The sequence below is a fragment of the Lotus japonicus genome, chromosome 1 (assembly GCF_012489685.1).
Source record: "Lotus japonicus ecotype B-129 chromosome 1, LjGifu_v1.2".
Lineage (NCBI taxonomy): Eukaryota > Viridiplantae > Streptophyta > Magnoliopsida > Fabales > Fabaceae > Lotus > Lotus japonicus.
Genome location: NC_080041.1, coordinates 65,369,799 through 65,393,066, shown reverse-complemented (window position 1 = coordinate 65,393,066; position 23,268 = coordinate 65,369,799). Strand labels below are relative to the sequence as shown.

Genomic DNA, 23,268 nt, shown 5'->3' with positions numbered 1-23,268 from the left:
ATGAGCAGGAGTTGTTATGTGCTGGTTTTTGCTCTTGTACTTCTACTTGGTCTGTCATCTACAATTTCAGCTACATCACCTACAAGTGAGTGCAACAATGTCTAAACAAAACTAGTTCCTTCATGAAAACAGTAAGAAATTGGAGCAGAAGTCAACTTAAAATTCAACTTGAAATTCCATGAGTAAAATACCATTTCATTTGATCAATACGCATTACAAACACCAATTAGCTTCAGATCAAACTAGAACCAAACAAACCCCAAAACTTAACTAACCTACACACAATTCTACCTATACTTAACTAACACCAATTCCATCACAACCCATTACATGAAGGTGGATATCACAAGAATTGTGGCCAACACAATAATCAATATCCATGACAACCCTAATCCCAAAATCAGATATTTGATCAATGCCTTATCTTCCATCTGCTTCTGCTGAACTTCAAGTTGTTTCTTCTGCAACTTCACCACTTTCTTCTGGGCTTCCATGAGTTCATGTTGGCAGAGAGAATGGGGATTGGCTTCATATTTTGCAGATTGGTTTAATTCAATAGCCTCATCCAGCCACTTGAAATAATCAGAACCCGAGGGAATCTGAAAAAAAATGTCTCACAATCAACAAGCTAAATTGCCCTGGACCTTGTCGAAGACGACGATGTTCCTTCGTGCTTCATTCTGGTTCGTGTCTTCCTTGTCTACCTCGAGTCGTGTCTTCCTTCCTCTTCGACGCCCTTCGATCTGAGCACGCCACAACCTTCACAACCTTCACAATCTTCGTCTGCCAATCTCCTCTCTTCCTTGTCTGCCTCGATCCCTTACCCCAACTCTTAAAACCCTAAATTGATGATGAGAACAACCACACAGTGGAGCGGCGGCGAGAGTGGAGCTACGGCGGCGAGAGTGGAGCTACGGCTTCAGTAGAAGAAAAGAGAAGAAAGGATGATGAACATTTCTGACCTAGGTTAAAAAGTAAAATTAAACGTTGAAATGTTTTTACTTAGTAAAAAAGGATTTTCTATTAATAAAAATTAAAAAAAATTCGAAAAACCGGCTAAACCGGCATAATTACCTCCACATCAGCACTGACCTACACGCTGGAATCACACATGAGCAGTCAACATGGTCAAAGGGTAAAAAACAAACGGTTTACTAAGTACAGGGATGGAAACCATCGTAATTTTAGTTCAGGGACGGAAATCAAAAATTCGCTATAGTTTAGGGACGGAAAGAATATTTAACCCTCAAAAAAATTAGCAGCTATCGTCCCCACCTCTACTACCGTTTGCAATTTTGGTTTTCCGTCCAACTTCTATTAAAAAATTAACGTTTTGAGCTTTAAAAAATTAATTAACAAAAAAAAAACTAGAAACATATGATCTTAATCTTCTTCCTCTTTGTTATCTTCATATCTTCAAACCCAAAATTCTAAAAAAAACAAAACAAAAAAACACCCAGATTCAAGAATCTCATATACAGATAAACTAAAACTAAAAAAATCAACTTTTTTTAATAATCTCAACATCAACTTAATATCATATATAAGTATATAACACAACTTATGGGGATAAGAGGAAACTGGATAAATATCATACGAGTACCAATTCATCAGGAAAAAAATTAGGAACCAGGTAAGGTAGAGATTGAAATCAGCACAATTTATTTTTTCTAACCCAAAGTTGATAACAATATAAGAAATCTAAACCCAGAAATCGAAAGAATATGTGAAATCCTAGGAATCAATCTCACACCATCTCCCACACAGTGGTTTTGTGGTAGAGAAATTGGATGGAAGAGTTCATGTAATCAGGTTAACACAAGATGAGCCTTGAATTGTCCAGGTCACACATGAAGATTGACGACATCAATGCAAGGCGTGTGGTGAAATCACATATGCATTAGTTGGCATGGATGAGGTTTGTGGTGATAGTGCATAGCATTGGCTGATATTGATGTAAGGTGCGTAGTGATACCAATGAACATTGACTAACATTGATACAAGGCGTGTGATGGCAGCACACAAGCATTGATTGACCGACTTGAGATCCTCTCCAGCCCTTCAGCAGTGCAGCCCCTCACAATTAACCATTTCATCACTTATTAAATCACCAATTACTTTCTCGTCATAAGCAATCTTATCCCTTGATTACAAGATCTATGGCCAATATTTTGCAGAAGATATGCCGGAGAGAGGGCCAATTGGAGAGCATCCAAATCTTTGATCAACACTGATGCAGGGTCTGTGATAACGGTTTCAGTATAGTAACTTATTAATTTGATCAATAGCTCAATATCCTTGCCAAGTTAAAGGTTTGATCTTTCTTTTGTCTAATTACTAGGGTAATATACTCTTTCTCAACTTCTTGAGAATTTTGTTCTCAAGTTTAGTTGGTTGAATAATATGGATGGTAGTGTATACGGAAGGTGGGTCTATGGGCTTTAGTTGGAACAGTTAATTTATCCAATTTGGTAATCAATAATGTTATCTTCACACCTCTCTTTGAGGTGGAGAGAGGTGGAATGAAGAGAGAGATAGGAAGAAAAAAAAAAGTAAGAGAGAGAAAGTATTAGATGTGATAGATGATAAGAGGAGAGAAATAGAAATAAAAAGAGGTGAAAATGAAGTGTTTCAAAAATGAGGTGTGTATATATCATTACTCATTTGGTAATTCCCTTCTTGAGGAGTGCCCCTTTAATGAAATATCTATTCTGTTTGTCAAAATAACAAAAATAACATTGATTATTTGGCACTGGCAATTGTATTAATAGTATAATACTTTGCATGAAGCAAGATTCTCAAATTTAATAAGCACAAAGTAGAAGAGCACAAACATATGGAACATCATTGGCAGGTTCAGTTAAAGACCCTGTTAGTGTTCTGCTGCATGATTTCTTATATGAAGCTCACAAAAACTGAGGATAACTCATCTTGATGATTTCTGAATGCATGATCAGCTCCTTCAATGATATGCAACCTGTGGTTTTGTATGATCTTGGAAAACTCATGTGCGATAATTTCGTCGGAAGAACCAAGTATTGTTAAGACCCTGCCATGTATATATGATGTGATTCGACATTAGCACATGTACAACTCAATAATTTCATAAACTTCATCAAGTATTGTCATGTAACATCAAAACACATGCTTGATCAACGAAGAAATGCAGCAAGAGACGAAAGGCTTAGAAGAAGAGGCCAGCCAGACAACTTTTCTGCCTACCTGCATTCTTTGTCAATATGAAGGCATGCTTCATGCATATTTGTACCCAAGCGATCCATCAAAATTTCCTCAGTAACACGGAAATCAAAACTTCCTGCAATATTAGATATAATAAATAGCAAATTATCTGGTGTGTGACAGACAGAAATGAAAAATGTTGTTTCATGTACCATTTCATTATCCATGATGGCCCTCATGCCTATTGAAATCTATTTACAGTTCTAAACTCAAGTCAATAAGCAATTATTGAACAAGATTGTTAACTATTAGTGCCTAGATTATACTTTATCTTCCTTTTTCCATATTGGGTTTGTTTTGTAATTACAGATAATACATTTAAAAGAACGAACTGTGGCAAAAAAGACCATCAGCTTGAATTTTGTACTTGTACTATAGAATCACCAATTATGAAATCTAAATTTTAGGATAATATTAGGATCTAATTGCAAGGTATGAGACTTGAGTCTCACATAGAAAGTATGGGACTCTGTTGTGGGGTTTATTATTAGGCCTTGAGCTCTCTAACTAAATTAGCTAACTTTTGTAGTGTGGTTCTCACAAACAAATGCTCTTATTAATTGGTATCAGAGCCTTTCACGACATCTCTCTTACGCAAATGAGCATGCTCAAGTTCTTGACATTGTGTCTCAAAGCTTCTATGACCACGAGATCAAGAGTTTGATCGTCACCATTGTTCTTTATAATTACATTAAAACCCAACACAAGGTAAAATTGCGAGGTCCATGCTTTAAATGAGCACAGAAAATGACGTATCACAATGGGGGGATTGAGAAATAAGCTGGAGTAAATGGCAGGTTACCTGACCTCTTCTTTTTCATATCAATGAAGCCAACATTCCTAATTCTTTCCAAATAATCTTTTCCAACGAGTTCTTGAATGCCTGCCTTTAGATCATAACGCCCAGAGAGGTTGATAACTGTATCAATGTCATTATATTTTGAAGCATATAGAAGCACAATGTCACCTCCTGCATCAAAATACATAAATAATTAAAAGATAGAAGAAAATTTGAGATGATGTACTGGTCAGAAACTATACTAATAAGTTGGGTTTCATCAGCCATAAATGAAATGCAATGACCACCCAAATAAAATAGGATTTTACATCAACCTTACTCCATATGAGATGAGAAGTTTTATTGAGGAGGAAAGGTGAATGGCAAGTACATAAGTACATTGGCTCAGTTGGGAGAAATTGGCTACCCTGAAAAGGCTTGGGGGCTAGGCATTAGAAGTTTAAAGCTTTCAATGATGCTTTTCTTGTATACTCTAGTGGTGAAGAGTGCCCATGGTTGAAAACTCTGATGTCAAGTAGTCTTGAAAGCAAGGTATTCAGGGTCCTGGCTAGCTAAACTTAAACAAGCTTCTAGAGGGTAAAATGCAAGTTTACACATGGACCAGTATTTTTTCAACTAGATGGGTAATTGATGATGACACCATGTGGAAAATTGGTGATGCAAGAAACATTAGTATATTGGATGGAAAATGGATTTCTAATGTTGCAGGTGGTAAAAATGCTGACCCCAAAACCATTTGTGAAGGATTGACAACACTGAGGACTGGAACCACACTAATATTCATTTGTTGTTTTCATCCTATGAGACAAGTAAAGTTATCCAAATTCCTTTGAGCAGGAGACAACTAGTGACATGCTCATCTGGCAACATACAAAGGATGGAGTCTATTATGTTAAGTTTCGGTATAATTTAACCGTAAACAGCCACGGGGTGAAAACTACGAACACAGCTCATCTGATCACAATTTGGTATTTGGACGAATATAGGGTCAGAAAGTGTCAAGTCATCCCAATGTGCAAAGAACTAAATTTGCCGGCTTTCAGTGAAATCAGTGACCTAGAAGATGAAAGGAAATACATGAATTAAATGCGAAGGCACAAACCTGACCTCTAAAAGCTATAGCCAAACTGCCATCATAGCTCATTGATGCCCCATTGTTAACATGATTGTGTTCACATCAAGAAGGCATTGCTTAATGGAAGCAAAAATCAACCAACAATTATAGCTGCCGGAATCAAAACTCTATATTGTCATCAAGATTACAGAACTCATAACAGAGAAATAGAAATCATAATTTGGAAAAAATTAAGGAAACAAACTTTTAAACAGTGAGTTCTATAACTGCACAAACTACTCCAATTTTGGCGACGTTTCCAACATAGTGACAATGGAATTGCATCAGGTGGACTGAACTTAAATACAAGTTCTACAATATTCAAGTTATATATTAGAGAACTAAACCATTAACCACCTAATCTAATGCATGATTGTGAATTACAAAAAGCAGAATACATGACGAAAGAAACAACAAATCTAACTGAAATTAACATATCGGTTTCTCAAGTTGCAGATTCTGTCAACTTTCAATTAACCATGATCACAAAGTAATAAGAACGAACATAAAATGAAAACATGTAAGGTCAAGTTAATTGATTGAAGGACTCTTCAAACATAGCATCTACATCCTAAAATCAAAAACAAGGTGATATCAAACTTTCTACACAGACATATGTGACCATCAAATCTTCAGTGTATTGAATTTGGGGAATTCCAAAACTGTTGTCTCTAAAATTGTAAAGACATATGGTTTCCGAGTCCTCCAACAGCACTTCATCATCAGAAATATGAAGTGGATTGGCGAATAGGTGTTCGTCCAGGCTAGGAACACTGAACAATTTAGTCCAAGACTCTTTATTTCCATACTCCATCATAAGCCAAATATCACAAAGACCGAAAGAATGCACAAGCAATCCCTCAACACACCCAAAGTCAAACCCCCATTTCACCATCATGCCCATAATCATCAGGCTGCAAAATCTTTTGATAACACTCATTCCCCAAATCCAGAGAAATAATACTCTTAGTATATGCACACCAGTCATTATCAGTTGCCAACCAATTAAGCCTGCCACTTACAAATTTTCCTGATTCAACAGGGAAACAAGAAGGCAACCCTTGAATCCTCCTCCAACAATTTGTACCCAAAGTATGAACCTTCACTTGTGTTCGGTGGTAAAACCAAACTTCACCACCTTCAAAGCAGAAAACTGCAACTACTTTATAACTGTCAGCAAAATAATCATAACCGAAACCATATACTGTGTAACCAAGTATATTTGGATTTTCCAAAGGTGGGGATTTTTTGAATCTCCGAGTAAAAGGGTTCCAGAAAAGAGTAAAGTTTTGATGGTTGGCAACACAGACAATGCCATTGCAAGAGCCAACAATTTGATCAATATTTATTTTATATTTTTTCAGAGGGTACTCAAGCTGAGCGGCGGTGGCGGGCACGGTGTCGAAAACAGAGAGGAGCGGGTGAGCCTTGAGACGGAGCTGGCGTGAGTCGTTGAGGTAGCTTGCGATGAGGTGGTGGCGGGTGAAGTTCGCCGGTGAACAATGGAGGTGCTTTTTGGCAAATTTGGGATCAGAGATTAGAGAATTCCAAGATTTGCATACGCAGCGGAATTGCAAGAGTGACTTTACCGGGAGTCTGCAGAGGATTTCCACCACGAGGTCGAACGGAATGGGTGGAAGCGGCGGCGCGTGAGGGGAGTCGCCGATGAATGAAAGCTTTCTCTCCTTCATCCCTAGTGTGCCAAGAGAAAAGGAAATAACAATTTTATATATTTTTGCATTTTCTGTTTTATTTGATAAATGGGTTTACATTAAAAAGGACAATACAATAAACAGAGACTTACATTTTCATGTTTAGTGACTGTTACAGTTTTAGTGTTGTTTGCTTTCCTGCTAGTTTGACGATGTATCAAAGAAGATATTTTATGATGGAATGTAGTCAAATATTTTACTCCATTGTTTAGATAATAAAAAGAACAAATTTAATTATAACTTCTTTATTCCTATATTAGTGTAAAACTAGAGTATATGTGAAGTAAATTATTTGTAAAACTATTATTATCATTATTATTATAGAAAAATATCATACGGTGACCACTTGCCAAAACTTATGCAAAAACATAAGCAAAATGTTGGTAAAGAGGGTTTAGAACTTTGGTAATCTAGGGGTTTAAGGACAAAACCGATTAGTAGTTACCAATGTTTTCATTCGATCATTTTCCATCTAAATTGGGGGTATGAAATCTAGGGGTCTAAGGACAAAACCGATTAGTAGTTACCAATTCTTAAGTCAAAATCAATTTACTATAGACATTTTATACCACAGAATTGATTATGTGTAAAGATAAGTTAATCCAAATATACTATCAATTACTACTGTCCGAAATACTATTTGTTTCTTTTATGGATCATGATCTTTTTATCATATCAGCATCTGCATCTATTTTTCTATGAAGCATATTTTGCAAGTAAGTAACCTCTATATGAGCTCCCATAGCTTAATTTAACAAGTTTAGCAGCCAAAGCAATACGCTTATACATGTTGAGCAGAGTATGATTGGTTATAATGTCATTAAATATGCACACATGTTGATGACATAATCGGTTCGTAAAAATAATAATACATCTTACAAGAAAAGCTAATTTGAAGGAATTAAAATCAGGCAGTGGTAAGCAGCATCATGTTCTTAAATTCCTGGAAATCAAGCCTTCCATCCAAATTGGTATCATAGAACCGAATCATGCTCCTGCAATCCTTGCAACTCGTTTGGTTCCACAACCCAAGCCTCTTCAAAACGCACTCCAGCTCTTGGCTCGTGATGAATCCATCTCCATCCAAGTCAAACACCTTGAACGTCTTCACAAGATCGCTCTCCAAAACTTCATCGTCTTTGTCATCGTCATCGTCGTGGTCATCATCATCACCTCCTCTGTTTTCTCCATTGTTCTGCTTCGATATGGAGTTGTAGAAGAACAAAAACTCGCTGAAGTCGAGGCGATTCTTCTCCACAATCGATTCGAGCTCTTCCAACCCGAATTGGGGGATGTTAATTGTCTTCTGGAGAAGCCAATTTAGCTCCTCAAGGGTCACGAATCCGTCACCATTCACGTCCAGGTTCTGAAAAATCCGCTGCAAGTCACTAGGAGATAAGAGACACATATTTGCAAAACTAAACATATATGGTATGATACAATGAATATTGTTGATTAGTCTCTGCTCTTGTTTTTTATGCTTCTTATTTGTCCTCAAACCTTGTAAGTTGCAATACCATGGAGTTAGTTATATACACATCGTTTGGGAAGTAAATGACAAATATATTAAATTTCTATGACACATAACAAATATCAGCAGAGTATTTTTAAAACAGTAATCCCTGCAAAAATAAACTACATTTCGTGTTTATCAGCGATTTTCAAACGTTGACTGCACCTGTATGTGTGCATCACTCAATGGCGGATCCAGGAGGGTAGGGGTTCAAATTTTTTAAATGAACACACCAGTAAGAATATAATTTAAAACAACTTTAATATGTTTTATATATGATAAATTATACAAGTCATAGTTGTGCAAATAAGTGAGTCTTTGGTGTAAATAGGTGCAAAACTTAGTCTACTAGTATAATTTAAAATTTTCAAGGGATTAAAAAAAAATTATATAGAAAATTAAGTGCAATTTTTTTGGTTCATGGGGTTCAGATGAACCCCCTCACCACAACATTGGTCCGCCCCTGACATCAGTGCATGTTCGGTTAGTGTTAAAATTAATGCAAACATGATTTTACATATTTCAATGCACTAATATGAAAGTTAGAATTTATCACGTTGTATCTAGCATAGTTCGGAGAAGCAATAATCTTTTTTTTTTCTTTTGATAGACAAATGTTAGTTGTTATAAATGTTAATAAATTAGTCTCCCAACCTTTTACCCTTCATCCTAATCAACCCTTGTGTTTCCTAACTCTTACCACTTGAGCTAACCCTCGGGACGGAAAACAATCTTTAACTTGAATCTCAATAGAAATTCAAAGACATACATAAGTATAAGGCCGGCCCCTCAAAGAAAAATATATGCGTGGATCTCGTGAGAAGTAATTAAGGGTATATTAAATGAGGATTTGTCCTTCGTGTACGGGAAGAGCACATAGGATATTGACGAGAATATGGTCTACGGCTGAAGCAATTTACAGGAAGTTTCGCAATTTACGAAATGAAAGCAAACTTCATTCATACTAGGTTGTTACAATATTGGAGATGTGTCGTATTAATAATCATATGGTCTTGAATCTTTTGTAGAAAAGTTTATTGATGTTTGTTGAGTGCAAGTATTAATTTAAAATAATTAAGGTGTCACTTGAGTTGGATCAGGAGTGTAGTCAACATAAATAAATCTAATCCAGCTTGATCTAAGTCGGTTTTTCAAAATGTAAGCCCAGTTACTCGTAATTTCTTGTTGTTTATTTTTTATTTGGAATCAAACTAGATCTGAGAATATTCAATAGGTTTCAAATATGACCGTTAAATGTGAGTGTTTGAATCTTAAGTCGAAAGTTCAATTTCTAAAAACTATTTTCATACAGGGATATTTAACCATCGCTACACCATACACTCGAATCAAATTGTAAAACATTTCTTAAAAAAAACTGATCCGCAAATGACTCTTCCTTTATCTCATGGGGCACATTGTAATTTAGTGGCCGTTTCTTTCTGTTAGGTCGGTTGATTTGGTTTGTAAATTAAGGATGCAATTGCTGCGTAAGTTATTGGGAATAAACTAAAAAGTGTATTCAACTGCGTGTTCAGTGCGTGTATGCGGTGCACGTGTCAAAGGCTAGAAGAGTCTTTTTCGTGTGGAGCACGTGTCAATGGGCTACTAGAATTCTTATTGAGGTCCTACTCTTTTTATTGAATTGAATTTGGAGAGGACTTGTGGTTCCATAAGAAAAATCATAATTTGGTCAAAAGTTATGAGAGAGAAAGAAAAAACAAATACTTTTAATCAAATCAAATTATGTTTTGTAACGTTTTAAATGCAAAATTAAACTATAAAATAATGTGCATACGTTTCTGACCAACAATCCATGCTACGACCCTCCTTAATCCTGACAAAATGCTTAGCTCAACCTTTAGACACGTCTTTGTGATTCTCATAATATGTCATATACTATTCTGGCTTGGTTTCAAAGTCTATTCATTTTGCTTGGCTTCATTGTAACCATACGAGTTTCCAAATGTGCACTAAATGTCCTTGGTAGTTGGTATGTTTAGCTTGCGACACAACAAATTAGAAAAAAGCTATTGAGATCAAGGCAAATGTTTTTTTTTGTATCCAACTTTAGCATAAACATTGAGTCAAATTTATTTGAATATTATTAGATGCATGCCTCACCTTGTCTTCACATGCAAGTGAACTAATTAATCTGTGCTTAAATTCCAACCAACACCAAATACAAATGGGCTCAGATTCTTTACACCTTGCAAACTAGTTGCAAGAATAATTTCCCTAATCAGAGTGGGGACCGAGCTTATGAACAAAATAATACAATTACTCCCACTCTAACGAGTAAAAAGGCAAAACAAAAAGAGGAGGGGGGTACAAAATTTTGAGGTCACTGCTTAGAACATGTTATTACTAGAAAGGCAATCCCAAAGCCAGTTTATAAGACACGTTACAAAAGAGGCAAAGAATAAGGAATCAGGCATTGAAGTGGAATTTGCCAGGTTCAGAATATTTCTTCTCCACCTGCTCAACTTTGTTAAATTTAAAACCCCTGATTCTCAATGCTTCAGGCTCCGAGGTATCCTTGTGATCAATAGTTTCAAGGCTCCAGCCATTGTTTTGAACTGAACCACCCACCTTTACCTATTTAACATTAAAAAAAATTGCCACATTAGTTTAATTCAAAACATACAATCAAAGACTAGCATGTGCATTTATAGTCAATGGGAAATGTTTCATGCTTTAATAACTATAAAAGAGAGTAGTGGCGAGTGGGGTTTAGTTATAAGAGTAATTAAAAATAACAATGGAATATCTATAGCATGTGCAATTATTAAGAGTATGAAATTATTATTTAGGAATTTAGTACTTAGAAGACTCACTAAGAAACTAAAAAATCTACCTTTGGATGGCTTGGTTATTTAGTATTCGTTTGGTTCCCCATACACAAACGGGGAAACACACATCCAATACATCAGTGGAGAATCAAGACTTTGGCATGTTAACTTAAATCCAGTCAGTCTCCACTATTTTTATGGATTGCTATGTACTTTTAGTTCTCAATCTATGCTACGACCTTGAAACCTGAAACTATGTCTTCCTTAATTATCTTGAGTTCTGAGCGATGTTATTTTAGGCACCTCATTTCTGCACCCAAGTGTTATCAACAAATCTTAAAAATTGTTTTTTTTTACTATTCTACAAAAATTATCATCTAACCTACCACACCTATTAGAAGATGACGATAAGATTAGGTAAAATATTAAAGTACCGGATGACCGTACCACATTCAAAAACATGACACGTGTACAGACTCAAATTCATGTAGCTGGCAATTATAGTAACCAGGTCCCAAGCAGTTAATATGCAAATGCAAATGCAAATGCAAAACAGGAAACAGTCAACATGCATGATAAAACACCGATAAGTTGTCTTGCCATACCTCTGCATTATCAACTGCCTCAATTATAAGAGCCCCATCTAAGGAAAGGTTTTCAATAAAAATTTGTTGACCTTTAATGGCCAGTGTAGACCTCTGGGAAATGGAGCAATGTCCACTGACTTTGCTCTTGATCAGAGAGAAAGTCAAACCCCATTTTGGCTTCCATGTGATGCGGGGCCAAACTTCAACCTCTTGCCCATTGAAAATTTGCACTACTGGATCTGCTACTTGGAAACCAGCCTGTAAGGGGAGAATGCAGAAAGAATCTATTACAATCTGAACTATAGATTATAATTTTAGCAACTGGCATCTAGGTTAGTCAGAACAAAAGCACAAAGAGAAGGGGTGAGATACACTGCGTATGAATTCCAAAACCTATCCTTGGGCATATATTCATAAGCTAAGGTAACATTTGGTAGACAAGTGAGAACAAGACAGAACAGAACATATGAGTTTTATTTTATTCTTTCAAAAAAAAAAGAGTTTTATTTTTATATATCGTACATATTAAAAGTAGAATAGAATATTAACAAAATATATAATAACAGTGGTATATGTTATTTCTACTAAAAATGACGGAATCAAATAGAACAGAACAATACTGAACTTAAGGAGTATCTAAATTTGAATATAGAAAACCCTTTTATTGGCAAATTAGAGCTTTCTTGGAAGTAATCAATCTTCTAGAACACAGTCTATATAGCATTTTAACATAAATCTAGGGTCTGTTTGATTGCAGTTTTAGGGCCTGTTTGATAACTGTTTCCAAAACGTTTTAAAAACAGTTTGGTAAGACCTGTTTTCAAAAACAGCTTTTGAAAACAGTTCTCATTTTCAGTTTTTAAAACTAAAAAACTAAAACAGGTAAAAGATGTTTTCAGTTTCAATTTTTAGTTTTCAGATATCAGTTTTCTAAATGTTCGAAAACATGTCATTCAAACTGTTTTCTTTTTCTGAAAACTGTTTTTAAGAATTGTTTCTGAAAACTATTTTAAAAACTGAAAACTAAAACGGCTATCAAAAGTTTTCAGTTTTTTAAATAATTTTCATAAACAATTTTTAAAAACAGTTTTCAGAAGAAGAAAACAGTTTGAATGACATGTTTTCCAACATTTAGAAAACTGATATCTGAAAACTAAAAACAGAAACTGAAAACATCTTTTAGCTGTTTTGGTTTTTTAGTTTTAAAAACTGAAAATGAGAACTGTTAACAGGTCGTGCCAAACGGGTTTTCAGTTTTTAAAAATTGAAAACTATTTTGAAAACAGCAAACAAACAGGCCCCTAATCTACCATAAATATTTTAACATTATCGAATGTTAGATATCTTGTAAATAAATATGATATCTTTTATTTATGGTTATTTGGTAACATAATCACATAATTAGAGAAGTAATCATGTAAAAAGGAAAATAGGATATTCCTATGATATTTTGTATTTATTGCACCTTTATGGTGCCTATTATAAATAATGACCCCCCGTAGTGTAGTTTAGACACACGGATTAAACCTAATATTGCCTCTCAGATTCTTCTAATTTTAGATAAAAGAATAAAAAAAAAGCAAGTATTTTCCAAAAAAAACAATTCCTACGGAGATTACAACAATATATAGTCAGGGATGTCTTGGGTAAAGGATTTCACTTGGATAATGTATTTGTTGAGAAGATTTTAAATGATTTAGTGCAAGATGCAATGCTTGGGAGTCAAAAGAAAGATTTAAAAAAAAAACAGATAACTTTCTACCACAAAATAAATGATTATAAATTCCATCTTCATTTTATAGGATTTATCCAAACAACATATTTTATAACTGCTACTTCTTAAAAACATCAAATAAATTTTCCTGAATTTTTAAAGAACTCATCCAAATACAAGGTAAAAGAAATTAAATCATAATTGAAGCAAACTAAACACCTAGTCATGGCATTCAAGAGATTTACAAGGGAAGAAGGACTATATTACCTTTCTAAGAATGAGGCAGTTTGCTCGATAGATGGCCATTTCTCCAGAGGTTGCACTGTGGTATGGATTTCCTTTTGGCACCTTCAGTAATTTTATAATAATAGTAAAATATAAGAAACTGTCTTCAAGACCTTTTAGCAAGTTAAGATACCAATATTCAAAATCTTCTACCAATAAAATATAAATCATTTATGTGTTTTCAGTCACACAGCACCTTAAGCTTTTGGATAGTTGGTTCATGACATGGTACTGGAGCTTCTACAACTAAGTCATTTTGAGTTCTATCCTTATTCCCCCCCCCCCCCCCACCCCAATTGTTTCGATTTTTTGTGTTTCACCTAACAGTAACACCCAAAGCCTTTGGATAGTTGATTCATGACATGGTATCATAGCTTCTACAACTAGGTGACTTTGAGTTGTATCCTTATTGCCCCCAATATTTCCATGAAAAAGAATGACATAAACACTTTAAAAGGAAATCAAGAACTTCAAAGCTTATATTGTGATAGGGAGGGACCCAGCAGATTCTGGGCAGCGAGGAGCAGCGGCAGCCAACACGGCACGTAGGAACAGTGTGTGTGAAGCCGTGAACAGTAGCACGCATGAAGAGTACTCGTGAACAGTAGCAGTTAGGAAGTTACTATTTAATTATTAGTTGGGTAGTTAATTATTACAGCAGTTAGTAACTGCTATAGTTTGAATTTAAATTAGATAGTAGTTATATATTAGGGGTTGGGTCAGAACTGAAGGATATTCAGAAGTTGTGTTTTAGGAGAGGGACTGGACTCTCGAATTCCAGTATTAGGAGAGGCTGGCTCTCGAAAACCAGAGTTGTATATTATCTCTATCATAATAAATTCTGTTCCTATCATATTGCCTCTATGTATGAACTTCTGCATTAGAATTTAAATGGAACCTTTGCAGCATCCTCAGCGTTATTCTTCACAGGTGCATAAGCGAGCCATGTTTCCATTACCTGCATAATTACATAGAACCAGTGAGGTAGCACCTAGCATAACAACCCATGAAGTGGCATCAGCATGAACTGACTCATCTATAACTTGAAAAAGATAATTTACCGTGAACCCAACCCTGGCCGATGGAGGCAATGTTTTTGGATAGTCTTGCATCATACATTCCAAACGAGTTGAGGACTTAAATGAAGTTTTGCTGGCATCTTTATATCTGCAGGGAGGAAATATAGTATGATATGATATATCAGAATAAAACATACCCATAAAATGGAATGTGAAATGATATTACATTTCATCATCTAGATTGTTTAATATCAAGATAAAATGGGATAGAATATGATGGAACTCATTTCATTTCATCCATTCCCACTTTTCCTTCCCCTCCATTTAGAATGGTAGAGGATGGGTTGGGCATTTGTTTCCATTAAATTAAAAGATATCCAAACAATGAAATGGTAACTTTATCCCATCCCATTATATTGTCCAACATATGTGTGCAAATATAGGATTGAACTCATTGAAGTGTAACAGCAGTTCCTAAAATATAAACCCAACAAATTAATATTTTGATACTTTAAAACACTGTCCAAATCAATTTCAACATACTATTTTAAATTGAACTTTGGGATGCTAGACAGACTGTTCAACTATTAATAGCGTGTTAAGTTTCATGTTTGTGAAACCAAAATCACTTTCATTTTATCGCAAACATTATTTCATGACAAATTTGATGTTCAGTTGTTATAAGTAACAATTGATCGTGTCCAAATCTAGGTTTAGCAGAAAAGATAAAGAGCAGCACAAGTTTTACTACAAACTTACTTTTAAGTGAAAAGTGTCCAAATTTGAATCACTTCACTTCAAACTCAATTTTAACCCAAACCAATTTTACAAAATTAAGTTAATCCACAGTCAATTTTACAGATGCTCATCCAAACACAAAGGAACTTCCAGCAAAAAGTGAAAATGGTATATCATGCCGTCATAAATTAATCATTTGTGCAAGTTTTTCTATTAAAATTTAAATAAGTGAGAGAAACCTAAACCAAGATACATTTTTCCTCAAATTATTCATAAAAAGTTTCTCATAAAATAATGCTAATTCTACTACAAACTAAATGGAATAACTCAAACTTTTCAGAATAACATTGATCAATCTAAAGACAGAAAAGACGAGGAAAATAAAAAGAAGTCTAATGCAACAACAAAGCATAGAATATAATCAAAGAAAATTGAAGCAAGCAAAACCAGATTGATGGAAATAGTAATATAGTAGTGACTATTAAAAGAAGAATTACTTTGGGTTAACGAACTCTTGTATGGCACCTCCTGTTTTTGAGAGCTCTTCAATGTAAGGACCAAGTTCTAAAATCAACTGTTAATATAAAATTTTGTCACTATGCAATTGTAGCATAATCATGATGCAGTTCAACTATATAAAGACATGCTGTCACATAATAATAATGATTAATGATGATAATTACAATTGAACTTATCACAGTCTAATGTTTCAAGTATTCCGAACATAATGAATGATGAATTGAGAGCTTAGCTTACACCATATGAAATGAAAATAATGCAGATAAAGAGACAAACCAACCCACCCAAGAATAAATATTTAAAAGGAAAACTTCACTTGGAAGTGTGGCGGAGGGGTGGGGAACAGGGACAAGAAGGATGTTATTATGAAAGAGGATTACTTGGTTTATATTTCCTGGATATGGGGAGTAGCCAGTCTCACAATTGACATCGCCATCAGGGTATCCACTTGCTCTAAGAAGAGGATCTAACTGATTGTATTCCACATTTATCACCATAGACCTCCCTGTGGTTATGTATTCAAACTAATAATCAAATGCTAAAATTATTAATACAGGTAAATCCATAAAAAAATGACATTGACATAATGCATTCGAGATAAAGATAAAGTATTTCTATAATTTTCATATATTAGAATAAAGCTGCCGAGCATGGAAGAATATAAGTATTTACTTAAGGGTTCAAAATTCTCATAATTAAATGCCTTATTATACAGCACAGACAAATGTTCTGGATTTCAAATTGAACTCGCTCAGAAAGGATTTATTCCATAACCATGGACTTGAACTTTGTAGCTTTTTCAATCATTTAGAGAGTGAAAAAAGAGAGGGACACACAGGGAGAGAAAAGAAAAAGTTGTGCGGCACATTTAGTCAATAATTTGAATTGTCTCAGTTCAAAATTATGAACACCTATGTGTTAACAAGATATTCTAACAATGCATAACAATTATAAGTTTTCAATTTTTGTATAAAATCTCCTGGCAGTTTGCCTGACGTGCCCTACATTCCCTACATGAATATCAGAGGATGAAGTTCAATCATTTAAAACATTTCACCTCCACAAAGTTTCATAGAATCGTAGTCTATTAGCTACCCATTAATCAACATAATGATAACAAAGAACCAAAATTTACAGCTTTAAATCACTTTACATGTACAGAAGAAGTTCTATCCAAGGTAAACATACAGCAAAAGCAAGTTCATCAATCTCACCCAGGTTAATATAACATATACAAGTCCAGAATCAGCACTATTTTAAGAAACAATCAGCTTACCATCAGTGTGAGTGAGTCTGGTGATTCCACCAATAGCTTCTTTTGCTTTCCGAGGTACTGCAAGAGAATTGACATGGTACTGTTTGGAAGCACTGACACCAAGTGCTGATGGAATTGCCTGTTTATTTAATCAAATTACTAAGCAATGAATATTTATTATATACAGATGGGTAAATGAGAAAAGAGTGCTGAAAGTACAAAATGCTAAAGAAAGTAACCTTGAAGAGAAGTCCATTTGTATCTTGAAAAAAGAGAACCCATTTCAACCCAGCATCATACCTAACAAGTGTTTCTATTTATAATCAAAGCATCTTGAAGAAACAGAGATCCGTTTACTCTTCTAATTTCTAGTGTTTCTATAACACAATCCCATCAATTTACAGAGAAAACAACCAATATTTGTCATCACCGCTTTTTTGTTCCATACATATTCAGAACATACATAAAATTACTTGGAAACATGTACAGAACAAATTTATCAAATGTCTACACTCTACATACATCAGAAAAACAAAATTGAAGATATATAAATTGATCTTAAAAGATAAAAACACTGATCTCATACCATTTTTTCAGAATACCGCTGGAATAAAGAAGTGCATGCACATCACCATGTCCATGAGGTTTTGTCTATCCAAAGAGAAATGGTTAATAGATTGCACTTTGTACAAGAATCCAATATATGATGTTAATAACTTAATAAATCGCACTTCATTCATTCCTTTTGCCAAAAAAACTTCTCAATAATTCTTGTGCCCTGCACAACAATACCTGAATTCTGTATCTGTTTTGCGGATCCAATGCAAGCCTGGCTTCATTATCGTCTAAGCATGCAACTTTTTCCTGAATTATAAAAAAAAAATTAGGAATTTAAAAATTTAAAGCCAAATTGACCTTGCTGGGAGACACTAAAAGACATACCTGCTTTAAAAGTGTTACTTGTGTGCTTTGCATGCCAAAGTAAGAATTTGATTCTAATAACTCTAAGGTACGTCCATGGGTGTCATCAGAGGTCATAATAACCAAAGGAATATGTGTCTGGCTTCCACCTGAAAGTTGAAAATCACACCCATCACAACAAAGAACTTTGAAATATTATAGTTAGCATTAATAACCACTAAATAGTGGTTTGAAAGAGAGACAGAAGAAAAAGAAAATAAAAAACTAGTTTTTCTTTCTCAGAGAAAGATTTAAAGAGCAAACCACATTTCTGTATGGAATCATAAATTATCAAATATTCAAAAAAATAATATTACGTGCTACACATGAAAGATAAATTCACACTTTCATAAGAGAAACATGATATTTCATTCATTCTTACTGCTTAGGGTGCATTCATGATTACCAAAACATCCATCTAGAAAATATATGCTATTTCTGGTGCTAGGTGTGGGGAAAAAAATATGGAAACCATTTTCCTTTGTCAAAAGCGAAAAGGTATTTTTAATAAACTCCTATGTTTGGTGTGACAGTCAACTGTTCCAAGTCCAACCCCATTTTAGGAGGGAAAATTACATATCCTTCACAGATACTTTTCACAGAACAGATCCATTTCTGTAAATAAAAGTTACAGTTTAAAATATTAAAAAAACACATTCACCAGAATATCTTTTTAAGCAATCTATGCTCAACTAATTTCTTTTTTCCAAAGTTGTTTCCTGCATAAATTTCAGCACAAAAGGTTTATTTTCCATACAATTTGGGTATAATTTAAACAGGACGTCTATGGTTTCTGTATTTACCACATAAGTAACCAACTCTGGAGGATAAATTTAATCTTAATTCTCTATAACAAAGGCAACTAACCTTCTGAGCTTGCTTCTTGAAGTGCCAGTATAGATTCAATGTAATGCTGTAAGAAACATGCTCCAGTAGTGGTTTCCGCAGGAAGAGCAAGCTGCAAGAAGCAGATGTCATGGTTAAGAATCAGTAGTTGATCCCTTCCAATGCAGGGATTTTCCACACAAAAATCCATTTACAGGGTGTCGAAACTAATGCTATAACTATGAAAAGGCATGGAAGATTCATTAGTAACCAAGGACAATGAAAATCATGACCCAAAGTTATGAGCAAAACTGCAGCAATGACTCCATTAGTCTTTTATACCAGTATCGGAGTTTGAACTTTGAGTTTCTTAGACATACTTGCGTTTACATACGCACCTGTACCCCACACAAAACTGCGTTATAATCACCATATCTTTCGATATTTACAGATACTTGTAAACGGAAGCAAAGCTACGTAGTGATTGGAGGAGTAGCTCCCCAAAACTTATAGAAACATTATCCATAAGAGAATAGAATCCTCCCATTCAAACAGAGAAGGCCGACAAAAAAGATGAAATTGAAATGCTTGAATCATGAAAAGTTGAATGGAAGCTGAACATTGTGTACTAAGGCTACTTTATGCCTGGATTTTGGATTGATTGATATTTGATATTAAATTGATTTTGGATTGATTGATAGTTCTTCTCTAGATAACATAATGACATAACTATCAATGTGTTTGCCAATTAGATCCCTCATAGCAAATCTTAATTTCATCAAGCTCTCATAAAAGTTAATTTCAGTAAACTCCACAAAAAATATCCATTATGTATTAGACATTTACTTTGGCTCCCTCCATAGTTTATTTTAAGCTCCAACAGGGATGGAAAATAGAGGTTTTTGAAGTCCATAATTTTGCTTCTTGTCCAGAAATTCAAATTGATAAAATCGAAGGGATCATCAAACACCTAAAAATATAATGGAGTTGATCTTGACTAAACAGCAACAGCCTTGGTCCCCAACCCAAAACTGAAATCTGTATATACACAAGATGTCCCCCCAACAGAACAAAAGATGACATAGAATGAAAAAGGTATACCTTAATCCCGCTGTATCCTAGACGCTCCCCAAGACCTCCAGCAACAAGAACAAAAGCAGCTTTTCGAGCTTCGCGCACACCCGTCTCCTCAAACTGGGTGAAGTTCTCATCACCAAAAGTCAATGTCTCACCCGTTGGAACCTGAAAAATCATTACCAAACAGTCATACACATCATTCCACCCCCATATCATACCATAGATACATTTGAATTTAGCTTAGTGTGTATTTGGTTCCCCATTGAGAAACCTCAGAGTCAATCCACATTGAGTAAAATCACTTTTTGAATGAGGATTTTGACCCCAAAATCAATTCCGCAGAGAAGCTAAAGAGAGTAGCTTCTGCGAGATTGAACAAACGTTTTTCACAACATTACCCTACAAAAATCACATTTTTCATAAATGTATCCAAGCATAATTCATTCACAACTCAGTTCAACTCACTTTTTCCATAATCAATTTTATTCAAAATCAATTGTGACTATTAGAATATAATATAAAACCAGTCATGTGACTCATACCCAACCGCTTAAGCTTTTGAGATGATAATTGATTACTTGACATGGTATGAGAGCAATGCCCTTACCCAACCGCTTAAGCTTTTGGGATAATTGGTTACTTGACAGTAACAACATTGATCCTTAATTACATTGGCTTGTCGTTATATATGCAAAGAATCAAATCACATAGCAAAAAATTGAACAAAACTCACGGAAGGTGTGAAGCCATCAAAAGGATTCTTGCCAGCTTTGGAATCAGCCAAGAGCCGTTTAGCATTTTTGATGTACGCTCCCAAGCCACCAGGGTAGCTCCAATCGAGCCGAATCAGCTAATCAAAAAAACAAAACGCAGTGGCGTTTAGGAACGAAGAAGCAGATCCAAAAGTGACTGAATGAATAAATGGAATTTGAATGAAAATGAAAACAAAAACAACGAAACCTGGTCGAAGAACGCTTTCTTCTCGTCGTCGTCGACGCCGGGACCTGGCCAATCGCGAAACAGGTGGTCTTGGCCATTTTCCGACAGAATCTTCACCAGCTCTTGCTGTAATTCAATTCACCGAATCAGAATCAGAATCAGAAGCGTTTGTAATTGAGAATTGAAAAGTTCAGAGAGAGAGAGAAGGAACCTGTGGAGGAGAGAGATGGTTGTAGTTGTCGCCGAGAGCGGAAGCCATGGAAGTTGACGGTGGAGAATGAGAAGAACGAAGAACGTGGAGAATTGAAAATGGTAGTGAAGTTCCAAGTGTTAATTATATGATTATAGTAATAATTATTATTTTTATATTAAATGGTGGCGATGAATATGCGGATCTCATACTCATGTGATTCTGGTACGACGTTGGTTTCAATTTCAGTTAAACTACTTCTCAGCTGAAGCCACGGGTCTCGATCGGTTACCACTTACCAATCTTTGTCCAACCCCATGTCACGTGCCTTCATCCCCTTAAAAGTTAAAACACCCAAAAAAAATCTCCTTTATGCATTTTTGTTTTCTTTTTATACGAAAATGAGCTCGTTTGATGATCTGGATATGATAAAGAGTTGAACAGAATAAAATTGGATAAGAGCTCATAAATTTTTATCATATATTGTGTTTGAGGTGACTATAATATTAATAGAATATGATATAAATAGTAAAAAAATAAACAAATTTACCTTTAAAAAAATACATAATATTTATTAAAATTAAAATTTATAAATATCTTTTACAAAGTGATTATTGTATTAAGCCACAAAGTGATTATTGTATTAAGTTTAATGTGTCTATGTTTTGAAATTAACTAAAGTTAAATTAATTTTTATTATTTAGTATTTTTAAGGGAGTCTATTTTAATTAAAAATATATCGGTAACCAATTGGTTTTAATTTAGTAGTGGCACAGATAAATAATTAAATTAAAAAAATATTATTAGAAATATAATTTTTCAAAATTACTTTATATATAAATTATAATTATTAGAGTATATACACCGTATATGAGTTATCAACTTGGGTTCAATGTAATGTACAACAGCCATGTACAGCTGTCAGTAGCTTGTAGCATAAGCCAGTCGCTGCTGCACTCGTCGGCGCAAGCGGTGCATGCAGTTCCACTCGCGTGGTCGCATCCTTCGTCGCTCATGTCCTTGAGCACGTTGTCTCACGCGATCATCGAGAAGCTTGATGATAAAAAAATTATGTTGTGGAAGCAACAGGTTGATCATGTGGTCACTTCACACAACTTGCAATCGTTCTTCGTAAATCCAACGATTCCACCAAACTTCTTAACATAGGTGGATCAAATCACAAAGCTGGTAAATCCTGCGTATGCAACTTGGGAAAAGCAAGATGCATTTCTTCTTGTGTGGCTTCAATCTTCTCTCACGCGTCCTGTGCACGAAGAATCATTAGAGTGGGTAATCAAGAACCTGAAAATAATAATAAACTTAATTAGAGTAAATAATCAAAAACCATGCCAAACAAAGTCAATTAAGCACGAAGAATCATCAATAATGACAAATTAAGGTTATTAATAGTTGGTAAAATATTGCTCATCAAACACCTCCAGACTTAACATTTTGCACTCCTGGGCCAAATAAAGAAATAAGACTATGAAAATCAATTTGTACCAAAAAGTGAGTCATGTAAGTAATGCAAACACCTAAAAGATCACATACTTCACAATGAATCCTAGGAAATGCAGAGAAGTGAGCAAAATCAAACACACAAAGGGTTAAAGAATCAAAGAGTCAAGAAATCCATGAACATCATCCAACATTCAAGCATGCAAAGTACCTAATCAAACAAAGAGGTGAGAAAAAAGAAGATAGAACCTCACAAGATATCCTCTAAAGGTACTCAAGTGTTTAAGATTGTTAGTGTTTGCACTCAAGGCACTTCATGAAAACAAACACAACCATAGGCTTGACAAGCTGCTAACATCAACACTCAAACACATTCACATAAAGATCAAAAGGACTTTTAAAGGTTGTAACGGAGTCAAGGACAAGATAGGATAAAACATGGGATAAGTAGCTAAAATCAAAAGGAATAGAGGAGCAATGGGGAATAAGTAAAAGGTATGTCAAAGTCAAACCAATATAGCAGCATAAGAATTAA

The 23,268-nt window shown here is 34.8% G+C and overlaps 4 protein-coding genes across 4 annotated transcripts; all 4 read right to left on the bottom strand.

Annotated features, from left to right (window-relative positions):
* Positions 1-162: 162 nt before the first annotated feature.
* On the bottom strand, positions 163-5,725 carry LOC130739274 (uncharacterized). Its single transcript, XM_057591528.1, has 4 exons — positions 5,147-5,725; positions 4,043-4,210; positions 3,223-3,316; positions 163-3,049 (listed from the first exon to the last, which is right to left on the bottom strand). The coding sequence occupies exons 1-4, from the start codon at positions 5,181-5,183 to the stop codon at positions 2,896-2,898; spliced, it is 453 nt and encodes a 150-aa protein (XP_057447511.1). The 5' UTR covers positions 5,184-5,725; the 3' UTR covers positions 163-2,895.
* Positions 5,726-5,889: 164 nt separating this feature from the next.
* LOC130739253 (F-box/kelch-repeat protein At3g23880-like) lies at positions 5,890-7,522 on the bottom strand. Its single transcript, XM_057591509.1, has 2 exons — positions 6,958-7,522; positions 5,890-6,846 (listed from the first exon to the last, which is right to left on the bottom strand). The coding sequence occupies exon 2, from the start codon at positions 6,842-6,844 to the stop codon at positions 6,029-6,031; it is 816 nt and encodes a 271-aa protein (XP_057447492.1). The 5' UTR covers positions 6,845-6,846; positions 6,958-7,522; the 3' UTR covers positions 5,890-6,028.
* Positions 7,523-7,655: 133 nt separating this feature from the next.
* LOC130739263 (probable calcium-binding protein CML44) lies at positions 7,656-8,387 on the bottom strand. Its single transcript, XM_057591518.1, has one exon. The coding sequence runs from the start codon at positions 8,289-8,291 to the stop codon at positions 7,773-7,775; it is 519 nt and encodes a 172-aa protein (XP_057447501.1). The 5' UTR covers positions 8,292-8,387; the 3' UTR covers positions 7,656-7,772.
* A 2,130-nt stretch (positions 8,388-10,517) lies between these two features.
* On the bottom strand, positions 10,518-21,457 carry LOC130739242 (UDP-sugar pyrophospharylase). Its single transcript, XM_057591499.1, has 17 exons — positions 21,297-21,457; positions 21,107-21,211; positions 20,880-20,996; positions 20,171-20,311; positions 19,112-19,202; positions 18,227-18,354; positions 18,077-18,148; positions 17,871-17,935; positions 17,524-17,584; positions 17,306-17,423; positions 16,410-16,534; positions 16,008-16,084; positions 14,815-14,920; positions 14,652-14,711; positions 13,736-13,816; positions 11,773-12,012; positions 10,518-10,973 (listed from the first exon to the last, which is right to left on the bottom strand). The coding sequence occupies exons 1-17, from the start codon at positions 21,342-21,344 to the stop codon at positions 10,806-10,808; spliced, it is 1,803 nt and encodes a 600-aa protein (XP_057447482.1). The 5' UTR covers positions 21,345-21,457; the 3' UTR covers positions 10,518-10,805.
* Positions 21,458-23,268: the final 1,811 nt, after the last annotated feature.

What these genes read in the sequence shown, in the direction of transcription:
- LOC130739263 (XM_057591518.1), bottom strand. Translation starts at nt 8,291, where the DNA reads ATGTTTAGTTTTGCAAATATGTGTCTCTTATCTCCTAGTGACTTGCAG.
- LOC130739242 (XM_057591499.1), bottom strand. Translation starts at nt 21,344, where the DNA reads ATGGCTTCCGCTCTCGGCGACAACTACAACCATCTCTCTCCTCCACAG. An exon ending in CAAGAGTTCGTTAACCCAAA is followed by an intron (nt 14,921 to 16,007) that starts GTAATTCTTCTT and finishes TCCTCCCTGCAG; the next exon opens with ATATAAAGATGCCAGCAAAA. An exon ending in ACTGCCTCATTCTTAGAAAG is followed by an intron (nt 12,013 to 13,735) that starts GTAATATAGTCC and finishes CTCCCCTTACAG; the next exon opens with GCTGGTTTCCAAGTAGCAGA.
- LOC130739253 (XM_057591509.1), bottom strand. Translation starts at nt 6,844, where the DNA reads ATGAAGGAGAGAAAGCTTTCATTCATCGGCGACTCCCCTCACGCGCCG.
- LOC130739274 (XM_057591528.1), bottom strand. Translation starts at nt 5,183, where the DNA reads ATGAGCTATGATGGCAGTTTGGCTATAGCTTTTAGAG. An exon ending in TTTGGCTATAGCTTTTAGAG is followed by an intron (nt 4,211 to 5,146) that starts GTCAGGTTTGTG and finishes ATTTTGATGCAG; the next exon opens with GAGGTGACATTGTGCTTCTA. An exon ending in TATGAAAAAGAAGAGGTCAG is followed by an intron (nt 3,317 to 4,042) that starts GTAACCTGCCAT and finishes CTAATATTGCAG; the next exon opens with GAAGTTTTGATTTCCGTGTT.